At 41.8% G+C, this 13,386-nt stretch overlaps 2 protein-coding genes across 2 annotated transcripts in view; both read right to left on the bottom strand.

Annotated features, from left to right (window-relative positions):
- cep15 (centrosomal protein 15) lies at positions 1 to 2,635 on the bottom strand. Its single transcript, XM_083668085.1, has 4 exons — positions 2,435 to 2,635; positions 1,963 to 2,086; positions 1,536 to 1,604; positions 1 to 1,041 (listed from the first exon to the last, which is right to left on the bottom strand). Exons 1-4 carry the CDS (start codon positions 2,491 to 2,493, stop codon positions 841 to 843), a joined length of 453 nt encoding a protein of 150 aa, XP_083524211.1. The 5' UTR covers positions 2,494 to 2,635; the 3' UTR covers positions 1 to 840.
- Positions 2,636 to 4,251: 1,616 nt separating this feature from the next.
- The window catches only part of ptprga (protein tyrosine phosphatase receptor type Ga), a gene marked incomplete at its 5' end in the record, with an annotated part of 60,152 nt that continues 51,017 nt past the window's right edge, over positions 4,252 to 13,386 (bottom strand). Inside the window, 9 exons of the mRNA XM_083667624.1 lie at positions 4,252 to 7,263; positions 7,464 to 7,599; positions 8,644 to 8,786; positions 9,044 to 9,190; positions 9,931 to 10,059; positions 10,600 to 10,676; positions 10,943 to 11,036; positions 12,362 to 12,508; positions 13,173 to 13,308. Of these exons, the coding sequence (XP_083523750.1) occupies positions 7,114 to 7,263; positions 7,464 to 7,599; positions 8,644 to 8,786; positions 9,044 to 9,190; positions 9,931 to 10,059; positions 10,600 to 10,676; positions 10,943 to 11,036; positions 12,362 to 12,508; positions 13,173 to 13,308 (1,159 nt within the window). The 3' untranslated portion in view covers positions 4,252 to 7,113. The remainder of the gene's footprint in view (positions 7,264 to 7,463; positions 7,600 to 8,643; positions 8,787 to 9,043; positions 9,191 to 9,930; positions 10,060 to 10,599; positions 10,677 to 10,942; positions 11,037 to 12,361; positions 12,509 to 13,172; positions 13,309 to 13,386) is intronic.

A 13,386-nucleotide genomic window follows, 5' to 3' on the forward strand; every position in this document is an offset into this window, starting at 1 on the left:
ATAGCAACAACAGAAGTGTTTGCTTAAATTAGTCAAATATAATTCATAATCTAGGCCTCATACTGAGCTACAATAAATATGGTACTTACAAAGTAAACAGGAATAAATAGAACATACTGTGGGGATACAGAAAATAAATATGAATAAATTTGCGTCATTTTAAATAAATCAATAAGTGACATATGGTGTGGGGAATGACCCAGGGATTAAAATAACCTTCTTGTTGGAGTCCGCCTTTGTTTCTACATCTAATGGTGCTAGCCCCCTCTTGTGGTCAAATAATGTATGTGCCACACATTCAAAGAAAATACAGTATTAGACCTTTGCAAACAGCTCCAAATCAAATGCTTACTACTGATGGGACAGGATTACCAAAAAGTGACATGAAAACCTAGATTATCACATATTATTAAAGCCTGTGGAAATTACTGCAATCCAAAGCAGCATCACAGTTGACTGAGGTGGGGTAAATGAGCATGGAAGCAGCTGGATGTTGAAAGGTGAAAGGTTAAGCATAGATAGGAGCCGCAGTGTAAACATATGGAAATTAACCTGCTGCTCTAGCACGCTAGCTGTAGCTACCACTGTACACACATAACAACAACAACAACAACAGATTCAACAATGGTACACCTCAAGTCTTCAAAGTTTTAGAAAATAAAATTAAACTCTGACATCAGATGCTTACAACATCACTCCTCACCGCTTCTAATTACGGGTTTTTCTCTTTCGCTCATGCAGACAAAAACTTGATGCAATCATAATGTTGAAAGCCAGAGGATCATGTGGCCGGGGCCACTCCGCAAACCGCCGTAATGTCTTGCCATGGTCCACTCCAAGTCATCTGACAGACCTGACGTTTGGGCGAGGGGGCAGAGACTTGTCTTGTGTGAGGGAATGGTTCTGGGGTATAGCTTTTGGCTTCCGTCTCCTTGGCACCAGCTTGCCAGTGTCATCGCCAGGAGGTGGGGCAGGGCTTTTACCAAGGAGGAAGCTCTCCCATTCTGGAATCTTCTCCTCAACGGATGCCCAGTACCTAGTCTGGAGCAGGACAACAACAAAACAGCATAGATCAGATGCCAAAAAATCTGTCACCTCATATAGGCCTATACATAATTCTACATTAAAGGTAGACTCTGGGATATGACGTCATGCCCATGAAAACAGAGAAACTTTCATCAAAGATATTGTAGTGAACAAGAGCGTCCACTCGTTTCACTGCCCTCCGACATAAGATGGCAGAGTGCATGTGCCAACTGCACTCAGCTCTACAGTGTCATCTTTTCCTTACTTCTCTAAAATGTCTCTTTCTTCTCTGGATTTTCGCTCTATTGCAACTCTCTAATCTCTACTCTGTTGCATCTCAGTTTTTGAAAGTCTCTGGCAGTGTCACCCCCACTTGTTTTGCTATGACGTCATATCCCAGAGTCTACCTTTAACCAGGTAGGTTGCTGCCTACTCAAGTCAGAGAAAAGCGAAACAAAATCATGCATATTAAGATTATCCTATTGTCTTTGGTTGTCATGGTATTTTACCTCCAGAGTGACAACATTAGAATGTGGGATTGGTCTTGTTCTTAGACGATCCTCAATTTTTTGCAAATCCTGTTGTGGGATAAAAAGATTTTATATCAATGAAATGAGGCTAGTATCACTGTGCCCACAATGTAGCTACAGCATAAACAGATCTGTCCAGCAGGCTAGTATGTAATGTACTGTATCCAGAATAGTCCTACGTTGTGCAATAGGCTTTTCAAAATATCTTTCTTTCCCAAATAGCCTACAACTAGCACTGGGAAAAGTTGATAGCGATTAAGACAGACAGAGAGTAGCCCATAAAGGAACATAAACCTACTGCAATGTGGGTATCAGAACATCTACATGCACAGTAAGGAGTCTATACAATAGACTAGGAACAAACAAATCCAGCAGGAGGTCTGAGAGGCACTTGTCAGCTCCATACCTGAAGGAGTTGGGTGTTCCTCTGCTGTGCAGCTTGTGATTGCATCAACTGCTGCTTCCTCTTGCTCCTCTGCTGCTCATATCGACTCTCCATCTGCCGAAGCAAAACAGCCCTCTTCCCTAGACTGACATATATCAAACTTGCTTGTTAATAATATGAATTATATCACTTACTCAAGTCAATTCTGACTGCTAGTGTTATACTGCTGGTGCAGACATATGCATCATTGAGAGTAGGCTTAAACTTTAGGCTTGATAATGCTCTGAATCCACAGATGGCTAGCTACAGCTAAGCCTGACTACTTTTAACATAATCCTATATGGCAAGCAGAATTATGTAGCTAGCTAGCTATGGTTAGCAAACTGCCTAGCTAGTTTCTTAATCCTTTTCTTAATCCTTCTAAAGTTATGACCTTTGGGGCCTAAGTAGCCTATGCCTCAAGTTGTTGAGCTATAATAGATGTTTAACTCACATGTCTTCATGTTTCTTGCTCAGTTCCACTTCCTCAAAAGGAGTAACATTAGCTGCCATTTTTGTTGAAAAGATAACTAGCGAGCTGCTAGAAAACTAACTCTTACAAAGAGTTTGTCATTTGTCAGGAAAACAGGTTAGCTACTGTAGGTAGCGACATGCATAAATAAAATACGTAATATGTTCTCTCTCTCTCTCTCTCTCTCTCTGGACATGGCTTACTAGCCAGCTAGCAAATTATCATGACTATTTCTCGAACAAGCCTCTGGTATCCATAGAAACAGACAGGAAACTGAAGAACTGACAGCGCTGATGGCGCCATCTTTGTAAGGTCAATCTTTGGCTCAGGACAAATACTCTTTACTGAGGCCTGGATAATATTGTTTTATCATGCATATATTAATTACAACATTAACTAATGTACCAGAATGGGTACAATACATTAAGGTCACATTTGTAAAGGGTTTAAACATGGTTTATAATTAGTTAATAAATCACTTATAATCAGTTTATTATTCTTATTATAAACCATTTACAAACAGTTATAAGTCATTAGTTTAGACTGATTGGTTGATTGGTTGACTTGATGCTTGCCAAATAGGGAGCTTGCAATCAGAAGCCAGTTATTAATGCTTTATAAATGCACTTCAAATGCTTCGAAAACTAACCTTGATGTGAAATAATGCGATATTATTTGCAATTGTTGCATAGTGGTTGCATAGTTGGGGAATTGTATTTGCTAGTTTTTACACTGGATGTGTGTAATTATGGGTGTAATTACTCTTAATGAATGTACTCTATCTATCTATGCCTCTATCCTACAATTACCACCATGACTACCCTCATCAGATAAGGTTGAAAGTGAGACCCTCCATCTATTGATTAATGCTTAGTTTCACCTATAACAGAAACAACTGACCTAGTGCCAGGTTGTCATTACCTGGGCCAGGGAAATATTGCATTGAGGTGAGAGAATCATGACTATTATAACAGAGAGCTCCCACATACGATTCACAGTAACACCTCTCTCTCTTTTATCACTGGTTGAAACCTTCAAGGCTGTTAACAGGTTGGTTTAGATCTGTCTGTCATACTGTTTCCTTAGAGACCTCCCACAGATTAAGAAAACGGAAGATCTCAGATCTTGAACTAGAGGAGTCATGGTCACAATGAGCTCTGCATTTCAAATGGTCATATGAAGAATAAATACATGTTTTGAATGATCATATTAGGCAATCATGCTTGAAAGACAAAATTAGACAGTCTGTGGACTGTAGTTTGTCTGATTTATTTGTGCAATGTGACAGTAGATCTTTTATTGCCATTCCCAATCAACAGCCTAATTTGGAGTTCGCTCCCTCTCAAATTATTGTTTTGATGACCAAATCAGGGTCACTTATCACTGTTCAGAGAAGAGATATCAAAATGAACAGACATTACACATTCTTTAAAGCAGTTCTTTCACTCTACCTGTTAGTTCAATACTGGCATGCCATAGTCTGAGAGGGACACTCTAGTTAACCACTAGATGGCAACCTGGCATAATAGTGATATGGAAAACTCAGGGTCTAGGGACACTACCATTGATAATATAGCCTACCTACAGTGCCTAGCATATAATGCTAAAGTAGCTGTTCAATACTAATTCTTCATTTATAGGATGCTAACAGATTGATAGAAAGTAGTGTTTAATTGCTAGTCACTTAGCTATATATTTTCTTTTCTTGTTGTCAATGTTAGGAGGATTTTCATTTCAGCAACTAAATCCAGTACGCATTTAGTTTACTGTACATTATGGACACACGATTTCAACAAAAGTACATCAAAACCCATATTTTATTTTATGTATAGCAATACAATTTACATATTAAATAACACTATAATAGAATGCTTTGATATAGCTTTCAACAAAACAAAACATTTTTTCCTTCTTTTTTTTCGGGTTACAAAAGAGGAAGCAACGCCACCTTTTCAAAAACGGATCAATGGGACAAAATTATTCAGTGATTTACCAGATAGCTATCCTATTGCACACTCTTCACAACAGAATTGTATCTCAAAGAATGAAAATCAAAACAAAATAAGAACATTGATAATATCACAATCACTGCCTTAAAGTTAATGGGAGGCGTGGGATTGTATTGGAATGTGATGGCGACCACTAGCTCAATGCACGGAGACTTGGTTTTTCCACGTTTCACCACAAAAGCAATGCCATGGAGGGGTTGAAACAAGAGAAAAAAATAGCTTTATATGAAAATATAAAATTCTATGATTATATACCATAGATACAAAGTTTCCAGAGAACGGTTATAGAAGCAACAAAATATGTACATTGTTTTTCATGATACATTGGTGTTTGTGTTTACAATGCAACACTTAAACAGACCTGACTGTAGTGAGAGTAGGGTCAGTCAGAAGAATTAAGGGTAAACCCTTAACAGAACGAGACAAAGCAGAAATAATAGATAGTGATATCAATGAATAAACATCCTTCAGTGACAAAGCGAAACAAGTCTGGTCTTCACCCCAAATGTTGGAGCATTATGACTTCATTTGTGTGATGGTGGACGGATACAAAGGGTGTGTGAGCACACCTTATGTTATGAATCTGAGAGTTGTGTGAAAAAATGTCAATTTCAAAATCTTCAATGCTATTTTTGACAACCTTTAAAGTGAAAGTCAGTTTGGGTGTCTTTTAAACCCAACATAAACCTCTACTCTACCTCTCTCTAATGTAGACCTGAGAAAAATATATATTTGAAATGGTTTCAAATATTTAAAAAAACTTGTGGGTGCTTGAGTTGCATGCAGCATTTACACTTCTGAGACTCCAGTGCTTCCATTGTACCTGACAAGGAAATCAAGCACACCCCATGCTCCAAATATTTTTCAAATATTCTAATATGTATTTTTCCCTGGTCTGCTCTAATATTTCTCTTCATGGAAATGAGTTTAAGTCTTTGGTAAAAGTTACAAATCATAAGTATCCCAGTAATAGAAGTCTGTGGTATCCACACTGCTTTACTGTCATAACTGAACATGACAATATTCTAATAGCATAGCATTGTGCTGTATCATGACTTCACATTCTCTTTCAAATGCAAACCCCAGCTGGTCTCTCTTTCCTCCAGCTTATGCAAGGAGGTTCTTAACTTATCATAAATCATTGTGTCATTAGATTGTTTTTGTGGGGGGAAAAAACTGAAACAAAGTCAAGGATAGTTCATGCGAATCACCCTCTAGGACTCAAGAACCACAGTAATTCTGTTCTTGCTTAGGCCACTAAGTTTCCATCAACTTCCTCTGGAGCAAAACCTTACAAAAGTCATACAATCATACACCACACACACAAGCATAGTCGAGCAACAGTGAGGAATAGAAACTATGTACACAAGGCCTTGTGACACGTGAGCACTTCTTTCAAGGTGGACTAAGTGAATACAAAGAAATGTGTCCACATCCAAATTACTACAGAATAACAGAATAACAATTTGTTGCATCATTAGGGATCCAATTTCTGAACTATGTTTCTGCCACACAAGGACTTTATCAACTCTCTGTTTGACTGGTGTGTGTGTGTGTGTGTGTGTGTGTGTGTGTGTGTGTGTGTGTGTGTGTGTGTGTGTGTGTGTGTGTGTGTGTGTGTGTGTGTGTGTGTGTGTGTGTGTGTGTGTGTGTGTGTGTGTGTGGACTGATTAGCAGCACAAAGAAAAAACGGAGACAGAGAGATTGAGCCAGTAGGGGTCACAAGTGTGCAGGAAATCAACACTGGCTTTGAAATATGAGTTTAGTGGTAAACTGTTGGATTAGGTCTGGTGGGAATTCACTGGGCTGAGGCAGGTCATGACAAAAGACATCTACAAAATCACAAAGTTATAATGATAAGGATATATTCATATATGTGTACATATATTTTCATATATTAAAAAGCATAATATGAATCATACAAAGAAATAATTAAAGTTCACAGTAGCTGTTATAATACCACCTTTGAAATATAGGTTTGAATTGCTAATAAAATGTGGTGGTGTCATGAAAATACGGTGATACAAACAAATAAAATGACCCTATTGCCTGTGTGACAGAAACCATTCTGTTGAAGTGGAGTGAATGAGTGGTATGAATTACATGGCTGAACAGAAGAAATAAGTTTTACTGCAGTAAACCTTGGTTTGATAGTGTTATTCATATGAATAGGGAGCTTTCATCCCTGCTCCTCTTCCTTACATCTGCCAGGAGGGGGCGAACGGAACAATGTTTTTAATTTTAAGAAGCAGTTGAGTGAAGACTTTGCCATGGAATGTCGAAATCAGCTTGAGTGTAGAAGAACCGAGTCGATCAGCTTTATATAGGCAGTAACACTGACATAATATAGTGCAAACAAGAAAAAGACAGAAGTGTTGTTTTTGTTGTTGTTGTGAACTCAAAAACGCAGGTGCAAACGTTCAGTAGGATAACATTAAGACATAAAATGGCAAAAAATAAATATCAAAAACTTTTTATCAGTGTAAAAAAGTAATCAGGTTATTAATTTAACCAAGTCTGGCAAAAAAGGCCTCAGAAAAGTCTTGTCTTATATAGTCCTTGACGTTTTACAAAGTAAGTGCCTCTCTCTCAGCTTGGCGCCATAGCTCTGGGACTCCAGGACACCTGGTCCCCTCAGACCCTTGGGGGCCCTCAGACGAGTGATTCCATGCTCTCAGCCTGGTCTGACTCGTCTGACATGGCTGCCATGGTGCCGTTTCTGTCCATGGACATGAGACCAGAGCCGTTTTCCTTGGTGCTGATCAGACTGAGCATAGCTTTATAAAGGTACTGGTACTGATCCTGTGGAGGGGGAGGGAAGCCATGTTCAGAAACATATAGCAATATGTTTACTATTTATTACTGTGTCGTTTAATGTGATAACACCAATAAATGTAAAATACATGTATATATTACATGGTATATGAAGTACATAATTGAGATGCATTAACATCGCATTTCATCTTTTAAACCACATGTCTGTGCTCCAGTGGTCAACTCACCATGTCTGTGAAGACGCCAGGCCTCATGAGGTTGATCATTTTGGCCACCTGATAGACGTCCACGGCGCTCTCACTCTCCAGCTGCTGGGACAGGGTGGTGAGGGCACACAGCATTCCCGCCGACACTGCCCCGAACCTGGGGTAGAGGAGAGGAACACACATGGTCACACTACATGTTCTAACCATGTTTCAGTTTGGAATTAAAATGTGGATACCCACATTAAGTTCAGTAGCCACGCTCAGCTAGAATCAATAGCTTTTCCCCCCTCTACACAGTGAGTCCATATATGCTCAATGGTTGAGTTCCTTAACACACAGTGGGTCAAATAGAGGAGCATAGAAACCCTGAGAGAAACTGAATGTTACCACTACAGACTGAAGACATATTAGCAAGTGAATTCAGCGAGAGAAGACAGGAGAGGTTCTGCTCCTTAGAGAACGGGGGGGGATGTTCACAATGAAAAGGTTTCTGCTTCTATTAGCAACCGTGTCAAGTAGAATGGAGAACCGCTGCCTAACAACCACGTCTCGCTGGCTTAATGAATATGCAGACAATTACGACAACCTATCCCGAAACTCTTAGGGGGGTGGGATACCATAGTAACGTTAGCGAACTGAGATGCTCAATTAGTCCCTATTTTCTCCAGGACAAGACAAGCAATCTTCATTATCCTGATGAATAAACACGACTGAGACTGCGTGTTCGGTGGTTTATGAGTGTTGTTCATTGTCACTAATGTCTGTCAATATAAAGACACGTTCAATATTCCTAATTGGACTGTGTCACGGGTACCTGGGGGTGTTACTCATTAGAATGAATACAATGTGTGTGTGTGTGTGTGTGCGGGTGTGTGCATGTGTGTGTGCGTGTGTGTGTGCGCGTGTGTATGTGTGCGTGTGAATAACTGACAACTGACTTTTTCCTAACATATTTTGGGTTACATTGAGAAACCCACGTGGTCTTTGATTAACAATGTTTTACTTTATTTATACCTTTAAACACCACGGCGTCGGGAATTCACACAGAAATAAAAAAAACTAGAGATACGAGGTGCGCTTCATTACAGAACAGAAGACAAGCTTGTCCTTTCTCAGCTAATAACACACAGCCCCCCCAAATGACCTTATGAGGTGATGAGGGAAAGTGGTCATGCAGTGAGACAGGAGGTGACACACTTACTCGTCGTGCACTATAGTGGGCCCGTCTCTGGTCATGGCCTCCTCCTTGATGACGTTGATGAGCTCAAAGGTGCTGCTGAGAGGGGCGTCAGGATTGGGCCACTTAGGGCACTGAAAGTGTCGCACCTCCAACACGTAGTCATCCTGGGAGAGGAGGAGGAGAGGGAGGCATGTTATATTGATGTGCGCACACACACACACACACACACACACACACGTGCACAAACACGTAAGCACACTCGTACTGTACAGTGCATATTTTCTCATTCTGCAGTGTATACAGTATAGACACAAGCATACACACACCCGCACCCACACATACACACACACACACACACACACACACACACACACACACACACACACACACACACACACACACACACACACACACAGTGTACCTGTGTGGCCTCCAGGATGAAGTCGTGGATGATGATCTGCTCCTCGTTGGAGAGGCAGAGCCTGTCTTTGCTGATGAGCGTGACAGTGAAGGCCTCGCAGTTCATGGCCTCCTCTCGACTCGGCCAGTACACAAACTCATCCTCTGCCTTGAGGGAGAGAGAGAGGAAGGAGAGGGATGATGATGATGATGATGACAAAGGGTAAGAAAGTAGGAGGGAGAGGTGAGAGAAGAAAAGGGAGGAAAACCAAGGATGGTACGGGAGGAGGAGAAGAGGCGAGGGGAAAAAGACAATTCTGTTTAGTGGAAGCGCTGACAGTTTACACTGAGAAAAGCACTCGCTCCACAACAAAAACATCCAACTGTGAAAGGGACTGTGGTACGACTGTGCATGTGTCGCGAGTGCGTGGCGTTTCAATGTGTGAGAAATCACACATTGAAGAAAAAAAAACAGGCATTGATAAAAACGGAGATAGAGACACAGAGAGAGTGAGCGAGAGACATATGGTGACAAATGGCTGAATGGAGTGACTGATGCAGCTGCTGTCACCTCCATGACTCGTCTCAGTGCCTTCTCACACCAACAAGTGTCTTCCTGTCTCACCACTGGGCCAAGGCTGGGAGAGACTAGGCATGATAAGGTGCTAATACTAAGGCGCTAATACGATCCTCTTATAGATCAAAAATGTGTGTGTGTGTGTGTGGGTATGTGTGTGTGATATCTGACAGATAATTCTTGAATAGATCAAAGGCTGAAGTGATACCTCAGCAATTTGATCTTTAACCCCTGCTGTACTCACCATATGTATATATACCATATGTACTGTATATGTGCCTGGGTGCATGTGCGTGTGTACATGTGGGTGTGTGTTTGTGTGTGTGACCCACCAGTCCCTGGTTGTCTGGCAGCATGACGATGATCTGTGCATTATGGTCCCAGATCATCCTCCAGAAGTCCATAGTGGTGTGGGGCAAAGGATGTTGGGTAATAATGAACTCGTTGCTCCTGTAGTAGCCCTGAGATGTCACAACAGAGTTCAAGAGTTCAAGCAGAGGTTGTGTTATGGTTACAGACAAGGCGGAAAACAAATAAAGTTTACCCCAGGCTAAACCAGCCACCACACCACTAGTGTACTCTTTCTCAAAACACATGAGACCCATCTGTCTGTCTACATTCTCCCAGACACAAACAAATGCTATACAGAGGTCATATTCAAAATTCTAATTATAGTTTTCTCTCACAATATCTTGTACTTGCTGATCAGAAATGATTAGTTATACGTGTATTTCATTTGTTTCTTTGACCTAAGTCATTAAGTCTTATACAGTGAAGACTTGGCAATATGGTGGAATTACTATTCACTTCTCATCTTATCAGTTGACATGAAGGAATGTGAATTAGAACAAGGGACAACTTGTGCAGTATTAAGTGAACATAATCTCGGGCTATGCTGAGCTCAGAGACATACGTATAATCACAACATTGATATTGTTGGTTTGGCTGGTTTAACTAGATGTGAATGATTGACAGGACACTGGGAGGAGGAAGTTTCTCACCATTATGTAAGAGGCGTTGATGTAATCGGTGCCTTTCATGCCGGGCAAAGGTGCTAACCCCACCCGAGCTCGCTCCGCTGTCAGAGAGAGAGAGAGAGAGAGAGAGAGAGAGCGACAAACAGACAGACACAGACAGACACAGACAGACAGACATAGAAAGTAAGAAAGAAAGAAAGAGAAAGAGGTGGAACAAATGGATCACAGATAGATTAGAAAAGTGGAAAACACGTTCTCATTTGACAACAAAACAGACAAAATTCTTGGAAGGGAGTTATGTAACAACTTTTGATGAATGACTTCCTTTGACCATGGTCATGGTAAACAGGTCGAGTGTGTGACTTACAGGGCACCACAGACGAGTTGCGGTTCTTTTCTTTGTTGCACTCTTTCTGTGCGCTGAAGCACTCCACAAACCGGGCATTGCACTGAGTCACCAACTACAAACAGAGGAGGAAGGCGGGAGAAGGAGAGAAAGAGAGAGAGAGAGAAGGGGGGGGGGAGAAGGAGAGAAAGAGAGAGAGAGAGAGAGAGAAGGGGGGGGGGAGAAGGAGAGAGAGAGAGAGAGAGAGAGAGAAGGGGGGGGGGGTTACACAACAGCAATAAATAAACAGTATCAGATATGGACTGATTCATTGTAGCTGACAACGATAATGAAACATCACTCTGGTAAAGATGCTTCTGTTCCTCATGTATTGCTAAAAAAAAAAAAATTGCTCATGTTCGACAGTCCACTCAGTGTGTGTCCTCAAATTGGGGTGGATCTCCAGTGACAAGTCACTGACCTCAGCTGCCTGGACTCTACTGTTGTGACCATGAGATTTGGCACACACTTGCACACACATGAGCATACACACACACACACACACACACACACACACACACACACACACACACACACACACACACACACTCTCCTCTGTGCTGAACTCCAGATAAGTGCTGTTTCCCTTAAATACTGATATTCAAAAGAATGAAAAGAACAAAAGGTAGGGTACAGTTCTTATTTCCATCATAATTCAGCTGTGTAAAAAGTGTGGTTTTACACACAAATACTGCACACGCCACTCACTCTGCAAAATAGCATGACAGAGAACAATAGCAAATTCTGCCAGCTCCAAAAATGCCAGCTCAAATGAAGGACTTAGGAAACACACTCTGAGCTCTGGGGGATAAATGATTAACTTCAAATCCAGTCTTGGGGGGTGGGGGGGTGGGGGCTAATTGCATTAAAATCACAATGATGACTATTTGCTTTTGTGCACAATAATCTACCACAACCCTGGGCATGGATTCGCTCAAGTTACTGTGTGGGAGAACAATGAGAGCCAATTACGATGCCTGTTGTCAAACCCCGGTGACAGACATCAGACCCCACGCCGCGATTCGAAAGTTCGCATTGCTGTGGCAACAGGCGGTGAGTGGCGTAGTGAAAAGGGGCCCGGGGAAGAGAGGTACTCTCCTTGCAAATATCTATTCTATTCTAATTACGTTTTACTTCTTCTCTGGGCCTCCAAGGGAGATGAATGGAGACTTTGTGAAGCTAAGGGATGTCTTAGAGGAGAGAGAGAGATGACCCAGAGGTTTCTGCTCACAGAACACATGGGAGAGGTAGAGATGGAGGGCAGATGAGAGACAGAGAGAGAGAGAGATAGGGGTGGGGTTAGAAGGAGTAAGTGAGAGAGGGGGACATAATGATAGAATAAGAGAGAGAGAGAGAGAAAAAAAAAAAAGAGATGCAAGCTGAAAAATATATAGTGCTCACCTTAAACTGTTTCTCTAGTCGTGTCTTGCCCCCCACCCCTGGTGTGAGGATGCTGTTGACGTAGCTGTGCAGCTGGCTGGACAACACTTCCGTCTCCTTCCCCAGGATGGCCTCGATCAACGCATCATGAATGAAGATGTACTGCTCCTGTCGGCCAATCAACACAGAGATCAGATACAATCCCAGAGGCACGCACAAAGATGTAACAGCAATCAAACAAAGAGAAACAGGAACGCAGATATTTTGTTTTGCCTCACACGATATAACACACGCCATGCACCTATGACATATTAATATACTCAATGTGCATGACACTATTGTTCATAATTTCTATTTTCAAGAAGTATATATTTTATGCAGCCCTTGAGAAAAAAACCCCCCAGAGAAATGATGACAATGGCCATGGTCCCTGGTGTGGCTGGGTGACGAATGACATGGCTATATTTACAAAGAGGGATTGACCAGATTCCAACACGGCTGTATACGCAAGATAAGAAATACATGTGGAATCAATGTACCCGCTGAGGAGCCTAGCTGTAGTGCTTTAGAAAAAGTATTGGTTATTCTGGCCACTAGGGAAGACGATGGAATACAAAGGGATCGGAAGTGGACAGTGAGAGGATTCTCTCAGATGGTGTGAGAAAACACACACACACACACACACACACACACACACACACACACACACACACACACACACACACACACACACACACACACACACACACACACACACACACACACACACACACACACACACACACACACACACACACACACACACACACACACACACACACACACGACCCACCTCTGTCTGGACCAGGTAGTTGCGCTGGGTCCTGATGTGTTTGAGGAAGCCCAGGACATTGACAGTGGTCTTGTCCTTGATCTGCTGCAACATGCTGTCTATGACGATGTAGGTCCCTGTCCGGCCAACGCCAGCACTGCAGAGACACAGCATTACTCAATTAAGACAACTCAAGATCTATCAGGCTTTCCCACTGATACAACACCAGAAAGAG

Source organism: Argentina silus (genome assembly GCF_951799395.1).
Source record: "Argentina silus genome assembly, chromosome: 4".
NCBI classification, from domain to species: Eukaryota; Metazoa; Chordata; class Actinopteri; order Argentiniformes; family Argentinidae; genus Argentina; species Argentina silus.

Coding starts and splice junctions, on each gene's coding strand:
- cep15 (XM_083668085.1), bottom strand. CDS start 2,493: ATGGCAGCTAATGTTACTCCTTTTGAGGAAGTGGAACTGAGCAAGAAA. Junction 1,605..1,962: donor GGAACACCCAACTCCTTCAG/GTATGGAGCTGA, acceptor ATCCCACAACAG/GATTTGCAAAAAATTGAGGA. Junction 1,042..1,535: donor CTAATGTTGTCACTCTGGAG/GTAAAATACCAT, acceptor GTCCTGCTCCAG/ACTAGGTACTGGGCATCCGT.